Genomic DNA, 23,644 nt, shown 5'->3' with positions numbered 1-23,644 from the left:
TTGATTGGGGCTTTTTATTGGAGTGTGATCACCAGTGGGTCTTGCTGCTATCTGTTGATGCTCCATCTCCTCAATGTCTTCGTCCGCACATGCTTCCTTCATTGCCGCAAGGTTGTAGTCATGGTCGGAAAGACTACCTATTAGCGCCGCCATGTTAGTCATTTGATTTTTTGTGTTTGCTACTTTATCTGTCCAATAACTCTTCAAAAACATGTTCCACAGGTACCGATTTCCTTTCAATTTCGTTCTGAATAACTGTTTATCAGAGAATTACTTCTCAGAACATTTAAAACCCACCGTTTTATCAGACCTGCCAAGTTTCCAGCACCTGCTCACTCTGCCATCTTGAATTCCCCCTCATGCACCACTAAACAACAGTGCTAGAGGAGAGCAGCTGTCCGAAGTAAGATGGCTGCCGCGTACGGACGTCAGGGTCCATTGACGAACAGCGCAGGTGAGAATCAGTGCATCTTTTGTATGACAGAATGTGAAACTATTGAGCACCTTTTTCTTCTCGTGTTCAGTAACACTTGGTTTTGAGGAGGATGTTTATCGATTGGTAAATATTGAGAGAAATGATGTAATCTAAAGTACTGATATACATGGATGCTCTTCCAAAAAAGATATCCAAAATGGTGAACATTACCAAATACATAAGACTAAATGGAAAAACAGCAAGCCTAACATTAATCATTTTAAAAATTAAATAAAACAATTTACAACATCTCAAAGAGTATTTTCAGAAAATAACCAATCTATAACTGAGTTGTGCGAAACAATGTCTGAGTTTCTTGTTCTTTAAATTACAGTCCAATGAATCAAACATGTTTGAACTATAATGCTGAAATATCAACCTCTGAACGTTTTTTGTTTGTTGTTGATGTTATTTTATTTTTTGTTTTAATTATTATTATTTTGCATCATAATTTATTTTATGGTAGTGCCATGCGGTAAATGTTGCAAGTTCTAAATGTCATTTTTATTTTCCTCAAGTGCGGTCATTTGTATTTGTTATATTCTTCAGTACGTTGAATGTAGGTTACATTGTAAACTGAATGTATGTGAAAACGAAGATTGAAATAAAGTTAAAAAAGAGACTTGACCAGAAAGACGTGAATGAATAAAGTTACGCTATGGCAGCAGCAAAAAAATATACCAATAAATAAAAAAAACAGCGCATCTAGCTATAATATGTGATATCTATGCGGTCCACACTCCATTCCAGTTGGGGGCGGTAATGTACCACGGCGTTGGTGACGTAAAACAGAAAGAAAGAAACAATTCCGCCGGAAACAGAAGTCTCTTTGTGCCACACTAGTCCCTTCCGCAGTTAGCCTCCGCTCATTCATTAAACCATATCAAACCGTTCTCCCTGTTTTCTCTCATCAAACCATCAAAACGTCGTACGCAATGAGGTAACGCTGACTAACCGGACCTGGTTGTGTTGGCTTTACGCTAACTAGCCTGTAATCAGTGTCATTAGCTGTTAGCCATTAGCTCGGTATAGCTTTCTGTTAAAGTCTCGTTCTGAACGTGGTGTTACTTATTTATTCCTCCAATAACAGTGTTACTGATAACTCTTACGTTTTATCGACAGCAAGTTAACACTGAGGTAGCGAATTAGGACTATAACACACGTGTGTTAGCTAAGATCAGCGTTTTTATTTATCCTTTAGTCTGGCAGTAGCGAGCGCACTGGACTGATCTGGGTTTTGTGTTTGTGAACAGAGGAGACCGCGGCAGGGGCCGAGGACTCCGCTTCGGAGCCCGGGGAGGCATGGTCCAGGGGTGAGTACCTTACTGATCTCTGTTCCTGTTCCATACTGGTTCTTTCAGTCAGGTCCTTGATCTGGTTGTAGAAAGTATCTGACAGTTAGTCTTAAGTTTGCTGGTTCGATTCCTGCTTCTGGATGGAACTCGGACCCATAAGCCATCAGAGTAGAAAAGTCTAAGTGAGAAAGATCTTCAGAAGTGGAAAAAGAAGCCTCTTGTGATTACACAGGACGACGGCACTCTCCCCAGAACATCTCCAGAAGGACTTCTTCAGAGCAGTTAGATCTTTCCATCCTGTCTGAAAGCAGCGTCCTGTTTCTGTCTCTTTAAACTTCATTTTTTCCCAAATGAAACAATCCATTGATTTCTGGATCCTTAAAAAGCTGCTGTAAAGTCTGGAATCATCAGCTCATGTTGTGCGTGGTCCTGGTGATGAAGCTAAGACGGATTGTTGGTTATTGTGCTGAAGCAAAAAGAACCGCTGCCTTGGTTATAACTGAAACCTCCAAATCATTGTTAAAATCTACTTTTTGGGTTTGAACATCAGCTTTCATAAGGTCCCGGTCAGACGTTCTGGTTCTGACTAGTAGGGACATTTGTGCCAGTCCACCGATTCTCCGTTCTTCTCTCTGTCCCGCTCAGGTACCGTCCTTTTGTCCCGCACATCCCATTTGACTTCTATGTGGTGAGTTCACGCATGTGACAGACAACAGAACAGCATGCAGGAATAATCAGTAACCATGGCTACAACTAGCATCTGGTAGAATCCGGTCCATTTTGTGGTTCTGAAGCAGACTGTTGTCCTTCCCCAGTGTGAGATGGCCTTCCCCAGAGTGAAACCTGCTCCTGATGAGACGGCGTTTAGCGAGTGTCTGCTGAAGAGGAACCAGGACCTGAGCCCCTCACCTGCAGAACAGGTCAGCTAGGTATTCCAGTTCAACACCTCACTGGTCTCATCGTGCTGTAGGTTACTTACCTGACGTCTTCATTTCCTTCTGCTTCTAGTCTTCCATCTTGTCTTTGGTCACAAAGATCAATAATGTCATCGACAACCTGATTGTTGCCCCTGGTAGCTTTGAAGTGGTGAGTGGTGAACATCTGACCTGTAGAGCTGCCATGTTTACTGAAACTGGTGTAAATGAGTTGGTGTCAGTAAGGCTGTAATGATCTGTGTTTGCTGTCACGTCCTAATCTGGGATTAAATGTTTCTCTTCCGTCATGACCTTCCTAGACCTCCCACAGGCTGAGCTTTATGTAGCTGAGCGGTTTTATCTTTTAGAACGCATCAAAGCCATCCCGCATGCTTACGTTATCTGTCCACAGCAAATAGAAGAAGTTCGTCAGGTGGGTTCATACAAGAAGGGAACCATGACAACTGGACACAACGTCGCTGACCTCGTTGTCATCCTCAAGATCCTCCCTACACGTGAGTCATTGTTCATTCAGACCAGCCCTGGGTCCGTCACTAGGGCCTCATCCTGCTGGAACAGCTTCAACAGATGTTCTGGTGAAACCACTGAGCACATCTGGACTCGTGTTGGTAAATACATGGCTAGTCCCATCATGCAGCCCGACCGGACCGGCTATCCAGCAGCTAAGCTGTTTAGCTTTAGCCTCTTTAAGCTTAACAGTGATGACGAAACTCGTCAGACCGTACAGGAACTCGAGAACAGAAGTGTCTGAATCCTAAATGTGTTTATGAGGCAACTTGGTGTCATTTAAACCCCGAATACCGTCGGTAGAGTGGTGATTAATACTGAGTCCAGTGTTAAACACCTGGAGCTAAAGCTGACTCTGCTCTTCATGTTTAATCTAACAGTGGAGGCAGTGGCTGCGCTCGGGAACAAGGTGGTGGAGACTCTTCGCACCCAGGACCCCGCAGAAGGTACGGGGGTGGGTCTGTGTGTGTGTGTGGGGGGGTGTATCTGCAGCTCTGGACCTTACCTAAAGGCTGAAGTTGGTCAGAGTGCCCTCAAGAAACAGAGTGAGCATCTTTAGTGAGTTAATGATGTAATAAACACTAATGGTGTGTGTGTGTGTGTGTGTGTGTGTGTGTGTGTGTGTGTGTGTGTGTGTGTGTGTGTGTGTGTGTGTGTGTGTGTGTGCACCCGCGCTTTCAGTTCTCTCCATGCTGACCAATGAGACGGGCTTTGAGATCAGCTCAGCTGATGCAACCGTTAAGATCCTCATCACCACTGTCCCGCCCAACCTACGCAAGCTGGATCCAGAGCTGCACCGTATGATACACACACACACACCCACACATGCATACACACACACACACACATGCACACACACAGACACTCGTTTTTTAAGGACTTCTCCGTTTTAAACGGTTCTTTCCACTGAACCTTTGATCTCTAATCTGTACAAGTGGTGTGAGTGTGTAAGACGGTGTTTGGGTAGCCTCTGGACCGTGTGTGTGTGGGATGACAGAATCGTTGTTGGCCATATTTCTCAGATTGTTTGGCTGCAGCAATATTATTGTAATGATGTGACTAGTAAAGTTTTAAACAGGTCATTTCAGGTCACCGTCGTTAGGCTGTGAGAGGAGTTAACGAGCTGTGGTGGACCAGAACCGATGCTAAAACGCAGCGTAGCTATTAGCTAATGCCTCATGCACCAGAAACCTGGGTGGATGAGACGGCAGCGTCTTCAGCACCGTGATGATGTCAGTGTTTCTAATGAAACCTGCATCCATGAACACTGACTCTCTGTTCCTCCAGTGGACATCAAGGTTCTGCAGAGCGCCCTCGCCGCCATCCGCCATGCCCGCTGGTTTGAAGAGAACGCCTCTCAGTCGACGTGAGCTAGTCTTCATTAGTGTGCGTCACGGATATGACCTTTCACCTGAACTCATTTCATCTTTCTGACTTTCAGAGTAAAAGTCCTGATTCGCCTTCTGAAGGACCTCAGGTTGCGCTTCCCGGGGTTTGAACCTCTGACTCCGTGGATCTTGGACCTGCTGGTGAGTCCAGGTTTCACCTGTGGCCAGAAGATCCACGGATTTGTTTATGATCAGGAACGTTTCTGTGGAGTCGTCTCTGGTGATGGTGTGCCTCTGTCCACAGGGCCACTCTGCAGTGATGAACAATCCATCCAGGCAGCCTCTGTCCCTGAACGTGGCATACAGGTCCGTCCTCTTGTCTCAGTCTTCCTTTTTATGAGAATCTAACGTGACCTTTGACCTGTGCAGGCGCTGCCTCCAGATGTTGGCTGCTGGGCTCTTCCTGCCCGGGTCCGTGGGCATCACTGACCCCTGTGAAAGTGGAAACTTCCGAGTTCATACGGTCATGACGCTGGAGCAGCAGGTGTGTGGTGTTCTCCGCAGCTGTTGGAGACAAAGAGACCGACCCTCTAATAACAGAGCTGTGTGTGTGTGTGTGTGTGTGCAGGACATGGTGTGTTTCACAGCCCAGACACTGGTGAGGGTGCTCTCTCATGGAGGTTACAGGAAGATCCTGGGCCTGGAGGGAGATGCCAGCTGTAAGCTCACTCGTCACTTCTAGGGGTTCAGTCTTCAGACAGATGTTGCAGTTTCATCATTCAGCGTATAAATGTGACAGAACAGACCTCAGAACAGCGCAGGTGGTTTCACAAACTGAACAACTAGTGCTAGATTAGTAATCCATAGCGGTGCTAGTCAGATGTTACATCTGGAAGCCTGCAGTAATAGGAACTGTAGGGAAGCTGTGTACGTCCACTCTGAGATCAGTTTATCCTGAGCTACAGGAAGTCCCTTTCAGAACATTGTGTGTGTGTGTGAATGTACCAGCTCAGCATGGGGACAAGTCCCAGTTCATCCTTAACTCCTGGTTGATTTGTGTTGGTCCTGCAGGATCTCCTAGTTCATGTCATCATCACTCCAGTCTCCGTCCGGTTTACTTACTGCAGGACATTTTAATCTCCACCTGAAGCTCGTTGATATGATGCGTCTGTCTCCACCCGTCTGCTTGCTCGGCTCTGGGTCTGACCTTTTACCCCCTTTTCTTCAGACCTGACTACAGAAATGTCCACCTGGGACGGCGTGATTGTCACTCCTTCAGAGAAAGCCTTCGAGAAACCTCCGGAGAGGAAGGAGGAGGAAGATGAGACTTTGGAGGAAGGAGGGGACGGAGAGGACGAGAGTATGGAGACGCAGGAGTGAAAAGGAGGTGGGAGCAAACTTGTAAAATCGTGAACGTGCATCTATATTTCTACAGCTGGGAGGAGGGTGTTTCATCAGCAGAGCCTCACATCGCTGTGGGCGTGTCTAAGAACATCTGGGTGTTCTACAGGTAGACTGGAACTCGGGTGGTGGAGCTTCTAGAGAGAAAAAGAAACCCAATAGCTCGTGTACTTAAGCAGAAGAGAGCTTTAGCATTAAAGCGTCATTTACAAGAGTTGTGATGCTGTGAGGGATCTTCCTTTTATCATCTGAGACGCTTGGCTAAAGACGGGATCTTACCTTGTGGCTTCTGCCTCAGGTGGTGTAACTCAGGGTGCTGGAGCACACCTGCAGCTCGTTCAGAATGCTGCAGCCAGATTTTTGGAAGGCAAAAGAAAACATGAACATGTGACCCAGATTCTGGCTGCTTGTCACTGTTTTCAAATTATTTTATTGGTGTTTAACCCTTATATTACCCTTTCATTTTCTAACGTTTCTGGTGTTTCAGCACTAAAAAATGCACTTAGGGCGTATAAGGGTGAAGCCCTGAGGGGGTTGCAGCCATATGTTCCTGCTCGGATGCTCCGCTCTGAGAACCGGGCCTCTCGGCTCCCAGAGCTCGGCTCTAGGCGAGAGGGGAGCGCACTTCCCTGATCTAGGCTCTCCTCATCTGTAGGTTTTTAAAACGACGCTGAACATCTGGCTTCTAACTCTGGGTTAGCTGTTGATGCTTTTTTATACGATTTTACTTTGTAATTGTTGGTTTTTCTGCTCTTTTATTCTGGCGCAGCACTTTAGTGACATGACTGGTGTCCGTAAGCTGCTCTATCGATAAAGGACGAGTTCAGTTGAGCTGATCAGTGATGAGACTGAAGGTGGAAAATCGTGGATGTGAAACCAGAACCATCAGCTGTTCTCCAGAATAAAACTCCTCTTCTGTTCTCCACAGGTAGCTGTGATGAAGATCTACGCACCACTCTTCTTGTTCTTAATGTTGTGTTTTTATGTTTCCCTGTTTTTCTGAGGTGGAATAAACGCGTTTTCAGTTTGCTTTTGTTTTCTGTGGATCACAGCCACGTTAACTTTTATTGTTTTAGACCTGATTAAACACATTTAGTAAACACACACACGTGTCCTCATCCCAGCTTTATAACTTCTGTTAAACCTGAAATGAGCAGGTCTACAGGGGCAGGTCACATGAGCTGAACAGAGCCTGCAGGTCACTAGCAGCTGGGGGTCACCACCGGGGGAAAGGAACCAGAGCGAAGCCCCCAGAGACCAGATCTACATAGACGTCGTGTTAACTAACTAGGATTAAAATGATGCATGCGACCCGAACGGGGACTTTTACTCGAGTCAGAACCAGTTGGGTTCCAGGACCTGGATCTTAGGACCACTATCCTACTAGGTTTAGATGTGTGAGCCTGAATAAAGACCTGATAATGAGCCAGCGACTTGGATCAGGTGAAGGAGCAGAGGAACGTCTAAACCTACTCCAGGACTGGACGTCTCTGGTTGAAAGGGCAGCGCTGCTTCTGTTGGACAGCTCCACATTCACACACCTCCGGTATTTCTGACTATGTAGATTACAAGATGTTTAAATCCGGACTTAAGTGGAACTTCTAGATGAAGACATGTCCCACACAGTGATCCAGTCCAGATTGTTCCTCTCTGCCGTCTGATCCAGGTTTAAGGCTTGAGTTTAAGCCACGGTTGGACCATGGTAATGATGGAGAGGACAGAGGAGACCAGGCCACAAGTCCCAACAAAGCCTGGTCCCGTAGGGTAAATCCCCAGTCTGTCCAGAGGGATGAAGACATCACAGCTGTTCTTCAGCAGGTCCAGCAGCAGAGGAGGGTTGTTGTGCAGGACCATCAGAATCTGACGGAGGCGACCAGGAAGCCACACAGGGAGGGAGGAGGGGTCAGCAGGAGACAGAGGACCCTTGGTGCTTTGGTACCGAGTCTCTGAGTCCAGGAGGAGGCCAAGCTCATACAGGTCTCGAGTCAGGTTCAGGATCAGAGCAAACAGGTAGTACCTGTTGGGTGTAAGCACAGCTGGAGTTAGACTTCAGCTTCTTGGAAAGTTCTTAAGCTACATTTTAAACTCTGGTGCAGCATCGTCTGTCCTCATGTTCTAGTTATCTCCAGCTTTGAACTTTTTACTCTCTTTTAACATAAAACGTACTCCTACTCCAGTTCATTATGTTTTGTGTGTGTCTGCGTGGTCTTCTCAACCCCCATCTGACTGGGGGTCAGATGGCTACTCAGGATCCTCTGGAGGTTTCTTCCTGTTAAAGGGGGGATTTCCTCTCCACTGTCGCTACATGCTTGGTTAGTAAGGAGATTGCTGAAAGTCTCTGACACAAGTCAGTGACTCGATGCAACCTGCCTGGTTTCCTCACAGGAAACTAATTGGAATAATAACTCAACGCACCGATACGTAGGTTTAATCAGAATGTGTTCCTTGTAAAGTGTCTTGAGATGATTCTTGTTATGAATTGATCCTAAATAAACTAAATTGAATTATTATTACCGCAGTTCAGGTGTGTCAGTGCCTGTTGACTAAGAGCAGAGGAACTTCTGGACTCTACAGTCACATCTTCACAACCAGCTTGTATGTTTGGGTGCAGATGCAGGACAACAGGCAGTTTTAATCAGTGGTCCTTCCAGGACCGCGGTCAGAGCCCTCTCACGTAAACACCAGCCTGTAAACCTGACCGCCTGGTTAACGTCAAACATCTCAGTAAGGGGGTTGCCCAGACACCAGAGCAGCTGCTTCTGGATCTTTCTACACAAATGGCACGAAAGCAGCTTGCCTGAAAGACCTCTGACTCCATTTCTTCTGGTCCAGTTTGGACACAAGGCCCGTTTTTCCCGCCCACAGAACGTTGTCACAGGCAAAGTACATAGCTCTGTTCAGGTGGCTGATGGTCAGGCAGAGCCGCAGCACGCTGTCTGAGAGGTGGATGGAGCGCTTGGCCGCCTGCAGGGCGTCCACGGAGTTCCCCAGACGGATCACTGTGGGTGTACATCCACACACACACACAGACTGAAGTCACACCAAAGCTTCAGCACTCCGAGATGAAGTCACTCGGTCCTCACTTACACTTCCTGGTGATGCTCAGGTGGGCCTCCAGGTCACCGACGGTTCTGATGAGTTCTGTCGACACCTTGCTCCTTTGCAGCGTGTAACCCAACAGCATGCACGTGTACTGCCCCGCCCTGTGGACACTGATGTTCAGTAAGAAACCTCCTGTTCCACAATCCTGACAGTAAGTTAGGGTCAGAGCTGATCTGAGATCAGCCAGACTCTTCATGAATGCTTCACCTCCACAAGCTGCAAAAAAAACCAAACCTCACAGGTTTATAGGAAAACTTCAGGAAGGTTTCAGTCAGAACCCTCCCGTTATCATCATCACACACACACACTGACGTCTGTCACATCTGATGTGCTCCTGCTGTACAAGTTTGGGAGTGATGACATCATCAGTGGAGAGAATCTGGATAAGACTGCAAAAGACATCAAAAAGCATGAAGGTGCAGACAGATGAAAGTCCTGACCCCCGTTTCCGGTCAGATGGAGGATCCAGGTTAGCTGAGCTGCTTAAACACCAAAAAATGTTTATTTTAAAAGTAATTCAACATGTTTTGTTGCATTTTTATGGACCAAAGAAGATGAATGAAGGCACATGTCTTGTAAAAGTTAGAAGTTACATTTACTGGTTAAAGGAGTGGGAAGCTGTGACGTAAAGCTGCTGAAAGAGTCCAAAACAGAAAGCATATAAAACTGAGGACCGCACAAAACCGTGTTGTGTTCTGATCACGTGACTGTGACCTGGTACTTCACCTCATGACTCTCTCTTTAGCCTGGCTCTGGGCGCTAAACCGAACCCACGAGTCCATCCTGACCCGGTTCTGTGGGCCTGAAGCAGCGAGCGGCTCTCGAGGTAACTACCAGTAACAGCTCAACCAGTAGTTTAGCTTCATTCGTGCGCTGAAAACACTGCAGAGCCTATTTCCGGGCAAACAAGCACTTCTGGTATGAACCTTCACAATAAAACACTACCGCCACCTATCGGTGAAATCTGGGAGCGCTTCGTGGGCGCCTCAAGGACCAGCACCGAACCATTTCCATCTACTCTATCTTACATAAAATTGATTAGTGGCTCACTAAACAAAAAAGCTTTAAAAACTATAATTATTTGCACCACCTATAATTTATTTGGATGTGTGTAACATTTCTGTAGTGCACCCCCTGGCATATGTTTCATCTTCTTTGTTCAATTTTGTATACAATTTGTTTGTATACTTATCACCTTGTTCAATAAAGTTGTGAAAAAAAAACATTTCCACCTTCATGAGAATCTGTCACCCGGGGAGAGGTGGGGGACATCCGGGACAGGTCTCCAGTCCATCACAGGGACATACTCACACCTATGGACCATTTAAAGCAGGGGTCACCAACCTGATGCTCTCAGGAGACCTACATAAGGGGCACAGGCCTATTGTTATATCTAAAATTAGATTTTCTCTGTTGCTTTTCTTTTTAATCACACATGCATCGATGCAGGCTATGTTGGAAAATGAAAATATTGTTGAAAAATCATTTAAAATGTTTATATCATACCAGAACACTGATCTGTTCCGGTTTAAAGGTGGGTATGTAACTCTACACTCTACACAAGGACAGGGTCATTTCAACACAGTTGGAAAAATTAACCACAGTGCAAAAGAGGTTTGGTTTGTAGTTTAAGTAAATATTAAAATAAGGAAAACAAGACCCACATTTACACCTAATAACAAAGTTTCCTAAGAATACATTTCTCATTTATTAACAATCTGTTTGGAGCATCTATAAATATTTTTAGCCGCTTAGGTCTGATGCAAAAAAAAACTAATTGGTTTAAGTTTTTTTAAACGTAACTCGTTTGTTTCATGAGAAAAGCGTAGACCAGGAAGTCATCTCAGACTCAGGTGGGATTACATCTAAAATCTTTAAGGTGTTACCATGGAGACCATTACTCTGGGCAATAATTCATTAGTGGGACTTTTATTTATGGAACAAAAGCACAGTGCAGGACAACAATAAGTTATTAAACACCATAGCGTTAACAATGAGAGAAGACTGGTCCGTTGGGGGTGTTTTCTTCCAATTTAGGCCCCGCCCCAAACGGGACAACTCACACAACGGCCCAGAAAGGAAAAAAGGGAGGTGGGGTTGTCAAGGTTTACTAGGAGAGCGGGAGGTGAACACTCCTGACGTCTCCAGCATGGTCTTCCTTCGAGCTGTCTCCTTGGCCACATTGTGGTTGAGTCTCCTCAGACGCTCCTGCAGACAGAAAGGTCAGGTCAAGCTGATCCGACAGACTTGAGCAAGTTGAAAAGATATTCACAGCTTCGACTTTTCAGACTTAAGACTATGGGGTGCCATTTGTAAAGTCAAACAGTCATAATCTAACAGTAATGGTTTTGGTTATTTAGCATATCATAAGAGAAAAACTTGGGAGTTCAGTTTTTTGAAGTCATATTTTCATCATGTTATTCATACATTTATAAATGTTAAAGTTTCCAAATAAATATTTAGTTAGCAAGCTAAATGTTTCATTTATAGTTAAATATTTATTTTGCAAACTAAATATTTAGGTCTGATCTAAATATTTAGTTTGTAAAATAAATATTGAATTCACTAACTAAATATTTAATTTACTAATTAAATATTTATTTTGTAATTAAATATTTAATTTGTTAATTAAATATTTATTTTCCGAAATAAATATTTAGATACCAGCTAAATATTTATTTTGGAGCTAAACATTTAGTTTGCAAAATCAGTATTTGGGAAATAAATATTTAAGTCTGACCCAAAATATAAAATATAGTGTGGAGCTAAATAACATTGTGAAAAATAAATATTTAGCTGGTACTTAAACATTTAGCTAATATGCAAATTCGCTTGCCAATAAGTGGAAGTTGATTATCAAAATAAAAGCTGGATCTCGTTGACTTCTTTATAAAACTCTTGCTCTGAAACAGAACTGGTTTTATCTCCGGTTCTATTCTTCTGAACATGCCCAACGTGTTGGCTAAAGAAGAATAGAACCGGAGTTAAAACAAGTTCTGGTTCGGAGCAAGAGTTTTATAAAGAAGTCAACGAGATCCACTTTTTCTTTTGTAATCAACTTCCACTTATTGGCAAGTGAATTTGCATATTAGCTAAATGTTTAAGTACCAGCTAAATATTTATTTTCCACGATGTTATTTAGCTCCACACTATATTTTATATTTTTGGGTCAGACTTAAATATTTATTTCCCAAATGCTGATTTTGCAAACTAAATATTTAGCTCCAAAATAAATATTTAGCTGGTATCTAAATATTTTTTTCAGAAAATAAATATTTAATTTACAAATTAAATATTTTGTTTCAAAATAAATATTTAATTAGTAAATTAAATATTTAGTTAGCAAATTAAATATTTATTTTACAAACTAAATATTTAGATCAGACCTAAATATTTAGTTTGCAAAATAAATATTTAACTATAAATTAAATATTTAGCTTGCTAACTAAATATAGATTTGGAAACTTTAACATTTATAAATGTATGAATAACATGGTGAAAATATGACTTCAAAAAAGTGAACTCCCAATTTTTTCTCTTACGATATGCTAAATAACCAAAAATATTGCTGTTAGATTATGACTGTTTGACTTTACGATTATGACTGTTTGACTTTAAAAATGGCACCCCATATAAGACACCTGTTTGGTACCATAGTAAGCTAGTCAACCAGCTACAAGCTACAACCTAAACGACGGTGGAAGAGGAGGCGCGCCGCAGGTTGGAGCCCCGTCTGTTGCAGCCGTTGTGTCCTTGGGCAAGACACTTACACTGCCTTCACTGGTGGTCGGAGGGAATGGTGGCGCCTCTGATCAGCAGCCTCGCTACTGTCGGTGTGGCCCAGGGCAGCTGTGGCTTCATTGTAGCTTATTACCATCAGTGTGAGAATGACTGGTTGTTTTGTAAAGCGCCTTGGGGGGTAGAAGGTGCTATATCAAACACATTTAAAAGAGGCTGTTTTAAGCTGCTTACGCGTTACATTGATCCCTATGAGCAGACGGAACTGTAGTGAGTGCTCAGGGACCGTAATTAATTAATATTAAAATTAATGGACCTCAAAAAGCTCCACTGTAGTGTCACCGCTCTCACACAGCACATCCATGGTCACACGCTGATCAAACTACCGGTACACCTGTTATTCTTACTAAAATGTTTTTATATATTTTTGCTGAATTTTACATTTACATTTCAACCACTCTTCTACACTGTAGTATGCCACAGCACATCACTGTTCACATGCTGATTATTAATTCTGATCAGTATATTTGTTATTTTGTTGCTCAGCGTTTTTTGTCGTGTGGCAAGGTGGAGAAACGAGGGCCCGGGCGGGATTCGATCCCCAGACTCCCGGGTGAGAGTCATACGCTCTAACCAGTCAGCCAAAGGAACATCCCCTTGGCCAAGTAGCCAGGGCGCATGATCAATCGGGACATTGTGACAGGACACTCACACTGTCACAGTCGGCTGGAAAAAGAAATGCCAGCAGGAAAGGAGGCAGAAATGTGGCTGCAGGGGTGGCCGGCGTATCGGGCTGAAGAGGAACCAAGATAAACCACCAGCCCCAAGCTTCCATCATACACTTGACCAACTGGAACTGCCGCCAACAGCTCCACTCAGAACTGCATCACTATGATTGTAACTGTAGGTAGGAGCAGAGGTGGGGGTGTACATGAAAAACGCTTGGCGTACACAACGTTGGACCACAAGTAACAACGACACCACTGTAGCAGTCTGCCTACAGGAACGAAATGAACAGAATCGCTTTGCTGAACTCCACGTAAACTCAAGAAATTATGATGGGCTTCAGGAAACAAACCTGTATCTACATGAAAAATGGACTGATATGGACTACACACAGATGTCATGATCAGTGCCGGCCCCAGTGGCGGTTCTACATCGAATTACTCCCCTGGCGAGGCCCCCTTTGAGCGCCCCCCACCCCCAACCGCCCCCCCACCACCACCACCACACCACCCCACCTGCATGAACACACGCATGTTTTCTACAAACAGGCATGTTTTATTAGAACGACTATTGAACATTCATTTTTCTAAGTTGCACATATTTACATTAATTACTATGAAGTTGTCAGAATGTAAAGCAATATACATTATATACTGTATCAAAATATATAGAATCAAATATACAAAAACAAACAATAACTAAATATTAAGAATATATGAACATAATATATAATAAATAGTCTAAATAGCAAAAATATTTCACACATAACAAACTAAAGATAATCACTACAGCATTGCACTTAGAACAGAAAACACAAACTAAAATTAAAACCTAACCTTGATGCAACGTCATCAATAATGTCATCATATGAAATCTGCTCCCCTACTGAGTGATTGATACTAATCAGAGACAGGTTAGTGAGCCGCCCCTGAAACCTAGGTGACCTCAGGTATGACTTGATCAAGTTTTGAAAAGCTCCTCTCAGCTTGAGCCACAGTGACTGGCAGAGCAGTCCAAAAGTTGGGGTAGATCTCCAATAGATCTCATGATCCATAATATTTTAGAATGGCCTCTGAAATTGTAATTTAAACTGACATAAAAAACTGTAGACTACCAAAAATGCCAACTTTTACAGAACAAATCATGTAAAATAATCAGTGCAGCCATCTGCAATAAATAAACAGGATAGTTAGTGGTGACTGGGGAGTTTTCTTCTGCTTGTACAGTTGTTTTATTTATTATTATGTGAACATGATCAACATGTGTTTGTTGTTGTTCAGGCAGGCCACAGGCTGCAGCGAGCATTTAACAAATCCTAGTTTGAATCAGTAAAAAACGATTCAAGGACTTTTTTCGAACCATTTGAATATTCGTTTCAATATTTCAGCCCTATTAGCTCTGTTAGCAATTAGTTGACCAAATTTAACCGTTAAAATCCCAGTTAACTGGTTCAAAAAATTGAAAACATGCATCATGAGAGCTACATACCTTTATCTTTCTCCTCTTTTTTCTTTTTTTTTCCCTGAATGGGGCAACTGGTGGTTTTAGCCTTTTTATGTTCATCTCTTCTGTTTGGCTCCTGACTCAGTAAGTTTCCTTTAGTCAGGACTAAACTATTTGACCTTGATGGGGGGGTGACCACAAAATCGTTTTGTTTTTCCTTTTTTTATTCGGCCATTTCACACAATTCAGAGAAACCTGAAAGAATGATAGGCCTGTGTTTATGATATTATGAATGAAAAATGGAAGAACGTTAAGATGTGATTGACTTTAGCCATGTTAATACAGTTGATTCAGCCCCTGCACGCTCATTTCATTTGGGAAAGACGCAGAGGTGAATTCCCCCGCCGCACCCCTCCCCTTCCTGTTCTTCATAGACACACGGTGCACGTGAACGTTCTCAGTCAGCAGGAGCGCCTGCAGCTGCAGGGGGCGCCAACTTGCTGTTTCCAATCCAGACACTGTCATAAGACAGATAATAGAAAACCTCGGTGCGGCGCAGATTTCCTTTTTTTTTTTTTTTTTACTCAGCGCTTGTGCGCCCCTTTTGTGTCATGAAAAAATGCCGCCCCGGGCAACTGCCCTGTCTGCCCGTGCCTAAAACCGCTACTGGCCGGCCCATATGCGCTGCCGATTTCTTTGGGGCCAATTTTTGTTCTTATTTGCGTGCTAACAACAGTGGATGCACCACATTTTCATCCAACCAACTGCTGGATCTTAATTTCCTGCATCAAATGTTTACCCAAAGTTAGTCAAACTGATTAAACTGCTGATTCATGTCCTGAGGTAGACCAGTGGAAACTTCCTGGCAGGTGTGTTGTTCTGGACACTGAAGGTCCAACCCACCTGGGCATTCTGCAGGATGTTGTTGACCAGCACAACTCTGCGTCTGGCATTCAGGAGCTTCTTTACGTACGGGTCCAGGTCTAGCGCCACCTTCTGGTGCTCGTTTATCCTGCACAACTCTTCATCAGAAACAAGCCACTTTAGACCCAACACCTTCCCATCAAGACTAGATGTGATTAAGCGGAACACCTGTACCTGTGGCTAGATTGTCTATGTGCTCCCTTAGTTCCACCTGACTCTCTCTGCACAGAACAAAACTATTAATCAGCAAATTTAAGTGAATGATAGAGACATGGTGTTTTTTAAAAAGTCACGTGACAGTCATGAGACTGCGGAAGCTAAAAACCAGAGCAGAAACGTAACTTACCTGACGGAGTGAACGTGCAGGTCAAGCTGCTGGACCGCTGGCTTGAGGAGATCCAGCAGCCCCTCAGCAACAGCATCTTTACCTGGAGATGCTTCCAACACCACCGCGGCAGCCATGTTGACAAAAAAAAAACATCAACACAAACCGACAGGAACTTACGTTGTCCCTACGTCACAACGTGCTACGTTTACTAACATCTATAAACTTGGACATTCGGGCTTAATCTATAAATACTCCTTACAAGTTGGATTTCCAAGTCATTAGAGGTTATCAACGCAAACATTTGCATCAATAGATGAAAAGGCGATTTAAAATGTATGTGTTGTTTTGATTATCTGATTCATTAATAAACTAACAAACTGTTAATGTCGCGGCTTTATAACTTAATTTAGATTAAATAAATAGTTTGACACACCTTTTTGTAATAGATAAAACAAAAACAAAAAACCATGAAGTAGCAATGTTTCTTTTCCCACTAACAGATCAAATCCGGGACATTTCTTATCTGAATTCCCCAGGTTCCGAGTTACTTTGAACGCATCAGGGAGAAATTCTCCATTTTCTTCCTTTAGAGCTGAACGCCCCACCTGGAGCACCATTTTAGATCTGAAGACAGGCCAGCCGCAAAGACCGTGTCTCCTAACTAAATATATAGTTATAGTCAGTCGAAGCTTGCTGAAGTTGGGTTATTATAGACTTTACAGGAAGACCAGCTCGTTAGAGTCTGCTTCGAGTAATTATATTACAAAGAAACTAAAGGGACACACTGCGCTGGAGTTAGCTGCTAAAGCTAGTCCTAGCTAACTTTGGCTAACTGGATCGAATATAAATACACAGTAAGTCAAATGTCAGTTACTTTTTTAACAAACAGTGGACTTTTGTGGATGTTTGTCTGAATGTGTGTTATGTAGCAGGGCCAGAAGAGCAAGGTTAATCTTAAATAAGGTAAAGTTAGGTGTTAACTAAAGGAAAGTAGATTAGAACTGCTTTCAAACTGTCCGGGTTGGTGTTTTGGGATCTCCTTGAGCTAAAATGTTCATCAGTAAGTAAGTAAATTTTATTTATAAAGTACTTATCACAGACATAGAATCACTAAGTGCTTACATGGATCAAAACAAATCCATAAAATCATAATGATCTTACAACAAATAGATTAACGTCTGAAAAAATAAAGTCATAAAATTATACAATTTCATAAACAGATGAAAGATTAAAAATTTTAGTTAAAAATAAGAAAAGAAAAGGTTTATGTAAAAGCAGTTTTAAATAAAATGATCTTAAGCTGTTTTTTTAAAGGTGTCCAGACTGTCAATGCTACGCAAGGATAAAGGAAGATTTATCAGCTAGGGGGGGGGGGGGGGTTGTCTCTTTCATGGTGGCCACTGGCTGATCAGACACCATTTTGCTCAGTTCTACTAGGAACACTATTTATATGAGGAAGTTGTCCACTGTTGACACCTTTTGTTGCATGCCACACAATTATTTTGATAGTGTTTTATGTTTCTAGTCAGCTGATCTGTTTTCTGTTTTGTTTACAGGAGTCTGCAGTCAGAGTTGTACAAAATGAGTGCTGCCTCGTCCCAAAAAGTTGTCCTGAAAAGCACCACCAAGGTGTCCCTGAATGAGCGGTGAGGCGCCACGCACCCTATCAGCTGTTAGTCACCTGGAGACACACTGTAGTCCTCTACGGAGGCTGCTGGGGTACTGGACCCAACATGGATGCAGCTGTAGCTGGTCCCTGTGTGTGTACTGCTCACTCAACTGTCTTGGTCCTGGCAGCAGCATGCAGGCCAGCGATATGTCCAGGTGAAAGTATGGGTGTGAGCAGTGCACATGCACAGTCCACGGTAATGGTCCTGGACCAGACTTCTGTCCTAAAGTCCTGAGCGTGTCGGTTCTGTATGCATCAGTGAACACCTGAGAGCAGAACCTGGCTAGGAACCAGGCTGCACCAGCAGGACCCTGTTGTCTCACGTTTCTCTCTCAGCACATGCTCCCTGTTCTTCTGGTTTCTCTCTCGCTCTCTCTCTCTTCTGACCTGAGCACTCAGTCCAAGCCCGGACGGGACCAAGGATCCACCTCCAGTCACCCCACCCCCTACCCACTGCTCCAGCACCACGCACTCAGTGGTTGGTTTACTGGTCACGGTCTATGCTGTAAGTGGCTGAGTGGTATCTGGTGTCCAGGGCCTCTGCTTTGGGCGTGGTCTCAACCCCACCCATTAGCGGGAGGCCTGTAAGTGGCCAATCACTTCTTTAGTTCTGGATTCATCTCTCACCCTCTCTCCTCTGTCCTGTTGCATCTTGACTTGGACGTCTCCAGCGTGACCCCACCCTACCTGTGCTCATGCAAACATGAATGTTGTAGCTTTATCATGTGGTTGAGAGAGAAAAGTACCAACAAGTGGAGTGGTTCAGTAGACAGAAATAAGTTGATGTGGAACCCTGCTGCGTCCTCCCGTCCCCTTCTTTTACTTCCTTCCTCTTCTTCCCTCCCACATTTAAAGCTTCACTAACATGCTGAAGAACAAGCAGCCTGCTGCCGTAAACATTCGAGCCACCATGCAGCAGCAGCATTTGGCTAGCGCCCGCAACCGCCGCCTGGCCCAGCAGATGGAGAACCGGCCGTCCGTGCAAGCTGCTCTGAATCACAAGCAGGTGAGCTTAGACAGATGATCGTTCTTCTATGCAGGGTCAAACTAGTGACTGTAGTTTTAGAGAGCTAGTCTCAGAGAGAGGGTCGGGCATAGTTTGAATTGGAACAATTCGGATTCCAGTTGCTGTTTTTGATTCCCGTTCCAGATTTTGGTTCTTTCGAGAGGCAGGGTCCAACAACTTTACGTGTTTAAAATGAGCCAGAACAATGTGGTTTTCATCCTGGCTGTGGAACACTGGGCCAGCTCTATACCATAGGGGGATCCTGGAGAGTGTGTGGGAATTCGCCCAACCAGTCTACATGTGTTTTGTGGATTTGCAGAAGGCGTTCAACCGCGTCCCTCTGGGGGGCCCGGTGTGGTGTTTAGCCACGCTAAAGCCTGGTTTATGCTTCTCCGTCAGCTCCGCAAGGGACAGACACGCACGGATTGATGGAAGCGTTTTGCTCTCATACTTCTCGTCTCCTGGAGAGTGTTGCAAAGCAATTGCCCGGCAGGACCACAGAGGGCGTAGCGCTGTTCTGTGGTATCCTGTCATGTATCGGTCCAAGATCGTGTGTTTATTTTGTGTTTTTTGTGTATATAAGAGACTTTTAACACAGACTTATTTGTCTCTCATTCTCCCACCGCTTCATGCGCTCCCCACCTCTAAACCCACGTTTCCTGTCATTTCCGTCCACAAATAAAACTCTTGCTGCGCATCTTTTCACTCCTCCAGTCACGGGAGAATTAAACGTTCATATTTTTAGAGTTTTTTCGCGAGGTGTTCTTCAAGCTTCTTCGTGTCTGCCGCTAGTTATCCTCGGCTCTCTTTGCAATGGCGGCGCTGTAAACAACAGCGGCGTCCTGACCAATCACAGGCTTGCGTAATCCGTCTCGTTCGACGGATGTTTAAAAAAGTGGGCTCGACTCCGTACGGACTTGCGTGCCTGCCGGATCCCTACGCAAGGACGGATAATGGCGTTGCGTGTCTCCGCACTGACGCAGACGGAGAAGCATAAATCAGGCTTAAAGCTGTGTTCAGTAGGGAAAAGGGCACAAGTTAGCAAAGGTCTGATGGGTTCTCAAGTCAGAAAGATTCTGTTCTGGTTTTATCAGTGAATTATCATTGAAACCAAACCCAAGCCTGACAGAAGATGCATTTGCTGTTTGGGAAGTACAGTCCTGATCAAAAGTTTAAGACCATTTGAAAATGGCCAAACGTCGTGTTTGTTTGGTTGGTCATTAACAAGGTCCCAAGTAGAGCTTCAATGTGCAACAAAAAAGAAATGGGAGTGAGACAACGATCAAATCGAAACGAGCTGCTTTATAGCTGATAAAAGGTTTAAAGAACAAGTTCACTGAGAAACCATTTTTATGTGTTATTTTTTTAAATGATTGGTCACTCTGAGTTTCACATGCAGGCTGAATATGTGAATAGTCTTCTACCCCTTTTTCCTGCATTAGCCGATAGAAAACAGACGAGGAAATTCTCAGGTTAGCAAAGCCAGTCAGATCTACCTCACAGTAAGTTAACATTCATGGACTCGGCCATCTTGGCTCAAGATGGGGAAGGCAGTTGTTGGTTTAGCATTCAGGAGAGACTAGAGCTTGCCTTGGCTAATAGAAGCTAACTGTTAGCATTAGCTGCTACTCTATACAGTAGAACTCATTCATTTATGGAGGTAAAACATCAATGATGCAAATCAAACAAGGTTAGTGGTAGAGTTGTGTTGCTGTTAGCCAATCAGGGGTGAGATGTCCAAATAGTCTTGTTGTACCCTTAAGCCGGGCGGACACTGTGCGACTTTTTCACTCGTAGCACTCAGCTTCAGCTCAAACTGTACGACTTCCTCACAGAGCAGATCTCACGAGTCGTGCGCTCACACTGCACGACCCAGTTCTCGGATGCGATCTGACTGCTCACGCTGTACGTCTGGTAGCAACACGTCGGCCCTAAAAATGTGCTAAAAATAGCAGTTTTTACACAACACGTCAGACTTTTTTGTCTTGTTTTGCCTGTTGTCCTTCGGGAGTGCTGCAGGGGGACACACAGGGATTTATGGGGGTTGGATGAGGAAAACAAAATAAAGAAAGTAAATCTGTGTTTTGTGATCAGTTTAATTTGACATGAACACGACAAACACGCTTTCTTGACAACCTTTGTGAGTAAAAAAAGTGTAGAAAATAAAAACGAACAACGTGTGTTATTAGGGAAATAGCGGGCGAGCGGTGTTGATGCATGCATGTGCCGTGAGCGGTTCTGGTACTTTTTGGGTCGCAGCTGCTCGCAGCGCCGCTTCAACAGTGCGATACCCTCACGAGGGACGAGCAAAATATTAAACACGCCAGAAGTCTGTGCGAGCTCACGATTGCTGATCGGTAGCTGGTCACGTGGTGTTAATCGCCTCTCGTAGCCCCCTGTACACGACGCTCAGCGCAAAACTCGCCCCGATCTCGTGGATTCTCGCACGAGTGGAAAATCGGCTCAAAAAAGTGAAAAAGTCGCACAGTGTACACCCGGCTTAACCTGAGCTTTCCACTGGATGCATAAGTGACGCGGTTCCTCACGAGCTCAGCGGTGCATATCGTCTCACCGGGAGATTTTCTGACATGAAGCGGCAGTGAATGTGTCACAGCTGGACCCACAACGTTACAAAATCACAGGAAAACGCTAGATCAAGCATGATTTCAGCGGTTCACGTGATAACAAGCATGGAGAAAGATGGTAACGGTATCCTAGCAGGTCTGTGGTGTACTTACTGTTTACCTCAGTCACAGAGGTTTTACAGGTAAATATAATAGAAGCTAAGTGCTACGTACTACGCTTTGTGGACATTTTGTGACGCTCGCGCGTCTGATGGAAAGCTGGGATAACAAGCTGGACCTACTCTTGCTTCGCTTTATTTGTGTTCCTGATTTGTTGCTGTGACCGATCCTTCTGAACCACCAGAGCCTAAAGCAACGTCTGGGGAAAGGCAACATCCAGGCCCGGCTGGGCCGGCCCATTGGGCCTCTGATGCGGGGTGGACCTCCTGGAGGAAGAGGAGGCATGCGGGGGATGACCAGAGGAGGCCTCAGAGGGGGTTTGAGAGGAGGGATCATTCGTGGGGGTCTGTCTTCTCTGAGGGGTAGGTGTCCGTCAGCGTGGAGATGGTAGGGGTGTTTCCTCTCAGCTGAGCAATCACATTGTGTTAAACAGCCAGGCGAATGCCTACAGGTGGACCTATGAGAGGTCGGGGGGGCATCGGACGCTTCCCCATGCGTAGAGGAGGTCGGCATCGTGGAGGAGTGGCAGGAAGAGGAGGAGTTCTGTCTCGAGGAGGAGGTCGAGGTGGAATGCCCAGAGGCCGGGGTAGAGTTTGTATTTATTAGTACAATCGTTTGATGACTCGTGTCTTTTTTTTTTTCACTGTCTCACTGATGATGTTCTGTCTTCAGGCCGTGGTGGACTTCGTGGACGTGGGGGATTTGCTGGTCGTGGGGGCCGCGGCCGTGGGCGGGGCAGAGGACTTGGCCGGCCCACCGTTACAAGGGAACAACTGGACAATCAGTTGGATGCGTACATGTCAAAGACCAAGGGACACTTGGATGCAGAACTGGATGCCTACATGGCCCAGGCAGATCCCGACAGCATGGAGTGACGGCCCAGCGAGACCAGAGCTGAAGACTGGGGCGTAGCGTCAAGTGGTGTTGCTGCACCCTGTTGTTTAGCCGTGCATCCACCTGCTGCTGAAGAGCCAATCAGCTGATGAATAAACTCAAGGGGACTTTGACCCTGATGTCCACGGACTTCCTGTATGAAGTTTTAGTCAAACAGGTGTTTGGTGTAAACTGTTTAGTTTTTCTTAGTTTTTCCTCAAACCTCCAGAGTTTCTTTGGCTCATCTTAAACTTGCAGTGGAAACGTTTTTTAAAATGATAATTTTACAAGAATTTTAAGACGAGTCATTTTCTCTTATATTTGACAGGGAAAGAAGTGCTCAGGCTTTGGGTTGTTTGTATTCCGTGAAGCTGACAAGATGTTTGTTTTAAAATTATTTCCCAAGTTGTGTTAAGGAAATAAAATGATGAATGAGATATTTTCTGATTCATGTCAAACATTTAAGGCCTGTAGGTGTTCTGGAGCATGTAGAAAAGCAGATGTCCTGGTGTGATCTTAGCTTTTGTTCTGCGATTGGTGCCCACAGGGACATGGTTTCCATGGCTGTGTCTCACTGGGAAAACGTCACCAGTTAGAAGGTTGGACGTTCAAACCTAAGACCTACAAACTTCTCTATACTACATCCTGTGAACCATGTGTGTGTGCGCACATACCTAAAGGATTATTAGGAACACCTGTTTAACTTAATGCAATTATCTAATCAACCAATCCCATGGCAGTTGCTTCAGTGCATTTAGGGGTGTGGTCCTGGTCAAGATAATCTCCTGAACTCTTAACTGAAGGTCAGAATAGGAAAGAAAAGTGGTTTAAGCAATTCTGAGCGTGGCATGGTTTTTGGTGCCAGACGGGTCGGTCTGAGTATTTCACAATCTGCTCAGTTACTGGGATTTTCACCCACAACCATTTCTAGGGTTTACAAAGAATGGTGTGAAAAGGGAAAAACATCCAGTAATCGGCAGTCCTGTGGGCGATAATGCCTTGTTAATGCTAGAGGTCAGAGGAGAATGGGCCGACTGATTCAAGCTGATCGAAGAGCATCTTAGGTGTGTTCTTGCTGTGCGTTATTTCTAATTCCATGTTGTTGTTCTTTTATAAAACACAGAAATTGTTTTGTTACCTGTTATTGATG

At 44.4% G+C, this 23,644-nt stretch overlaps 4 protein-coding genes across 7 annotated transcripts; 2 read left to right on the top strand and 2 right to left on the bottom strand.

Annotated features, from left to right (window-relative positions):
* Window positions 1-1,257: 1,257 nt before the first annotated feature.
* On the top strand, window positions 1,258-6,968 carry ilf2 (interleukin enhancer binding factor 2). Of its 2 annotated transcripts, none has more exons than XM_015955730.3 (15): window positions 1,258-1,415; window positions 1,729-1,788; window positions 2,416-2,458; window positions 2,586-2,690; window positions 2,779-2,856; window positions 3,097-3,199; window positions 3,593-3,658; window positions 3,894-4,010; window positions 4,500-4,578; window positions 4,654-4,741; window positions 4,845-4,906; window positions 4,970-5,084; window positions 5,169-5,259; window positions 5,769-5,927; window positions 6,711-6,968. In XM_015955730.3, the coding sequence occupies exons 1-14, from the start codon at window positions 1,411-1,413 to the stop codon at window positions 5,918-5,920; spliced, it is 1,164 nt and encodes a 387-aa protein (XP_015811216.1). In that variant the 5' UTR covers window positions 1,258-1,410; the 3' UTR covers window positions 5,921-5,927; window positions 6,711-6,968. The 2 variants fall into 2 exon arrangements, with proteins under 2 accessions (XP_015811216.1, XP_015811215.1); XM_015955729.3 differs by having other exon boundaries at window positions 1,263-1,415; window positions 6,870-6,968.
* Window positions 6,969-7,051: 83 nt separating this feature from the next.
* pex11b (peroxisomal biogenesis factor 11 beta) lies at window positions 7,052-10,803 on the bottom strand. Of its 2 annotated transcripts, XM_070556234.1 has the most exons (4): window positions 9,770-10,803; window positions 9,029-9,144; window positions 8,739-8,940; window positions 7,052-7,958 (listed from the first exon to the last, which is right to left on the bottom strand). In XM_070556234.1, exons 1-4 carry the CDS (start codon window positions 9,823-9,825, stop codon window positions 7,610-7,612), a joined length of 723 nt encoding a protein of 240 aa, XP_070412335.1. In that variant the 5' UTR covers window positions 9,826-10,803; the 3' UTR covers window positions 7,052-7,609. The 2 variants fall into 2 exon arrangements, with proteins under 2 accessions (XP_070412335.1, XP_070412334.1); XM_070556233.1 differs by having other exon boundaries at window positions 9,029-10,803.
* Window positions 10,804-10,956: 153 nt separating this feature from the next.
* On the bottom strand, window positions 10,957-16,361 carry snapin (SNAP associated protein). The gene is made up of 4 exons (XM_015955736.3): window positions 16,221-16,361; window positions 16,049-16,095; window positions 15,854-15,972; window positions 10,957-11,251 (listed from the first exon to the last, which is right to left on the bottom strand). Exons 1-4 carry the CDS (start codon window positions 16,334-16,336, stop codon window positions 11,144-11,146), a joined length of 390 nt encoding a protein of 129 aa, XP_015811222.1. The 5' UTR covers window positions 16,337-16,361; the 3' UTR covers window positions 10,957-11,143.
* Window positions 16,362-16,774: 413 nt separating this feature from the next.
* chtopa (chromatin target of PRMT1a) lies at window positions 16,775-22,931 on the top strand. Of its 2 annotated transcripts, none has more exons than XM_015955735.3 (6): window positions 16,775-17,056; window positions 17,759-17,848; window positions 18,727-18,877; window positions 21,806-21,983; window positions 22,073-22,207; window positions 22,294-22,931. In XM_015955735.3, the coding sequence occupies exons 2-6, from the start codon at window positions 17,784-17,786 to the stop codon at window positions 22,494-22,496; spliced, it is 732 nt and encodes a 243-aa protein (XP_015811221.1). In that variant the 5' UTR covers window positions 16,775-17,056; window positions 17,759-17,783; the 3' UTR covers window positions 22,497-22,931. The 2 variants fall into 2 exon arrangements, with proteins under 2 accessions (XP_015811221.1, XP_015811220.1); XM_015955734.3 differs by having other exon boundaries at window positions 22,055-22,207.
* The last annotated feature ends 713 nt before the right edge of the window (window positions 22,932-23,644 follow it).

The sequence above is a fragment of the Nothobranchius furzeri genome, chromosome 11 (assembly GCF_043380555.1).
Source record: "Nothobranchius furzeri strain GRZ-AD chromosome 11, NfurGRZ-RIMD1, whole genome shotgun sequence".
Classification (NCBI taxonomy): domain Eukaryota; kingdom Metazoa; phylum Chordata; class Actinopteri; order Cyprinodontiformes; family Nothobranchiidae; genus Nothobranchius; species Nothobranchius furzeri.
This window is presented reverse-complemented; position numbering and strand designations above follow the sequence as displayed.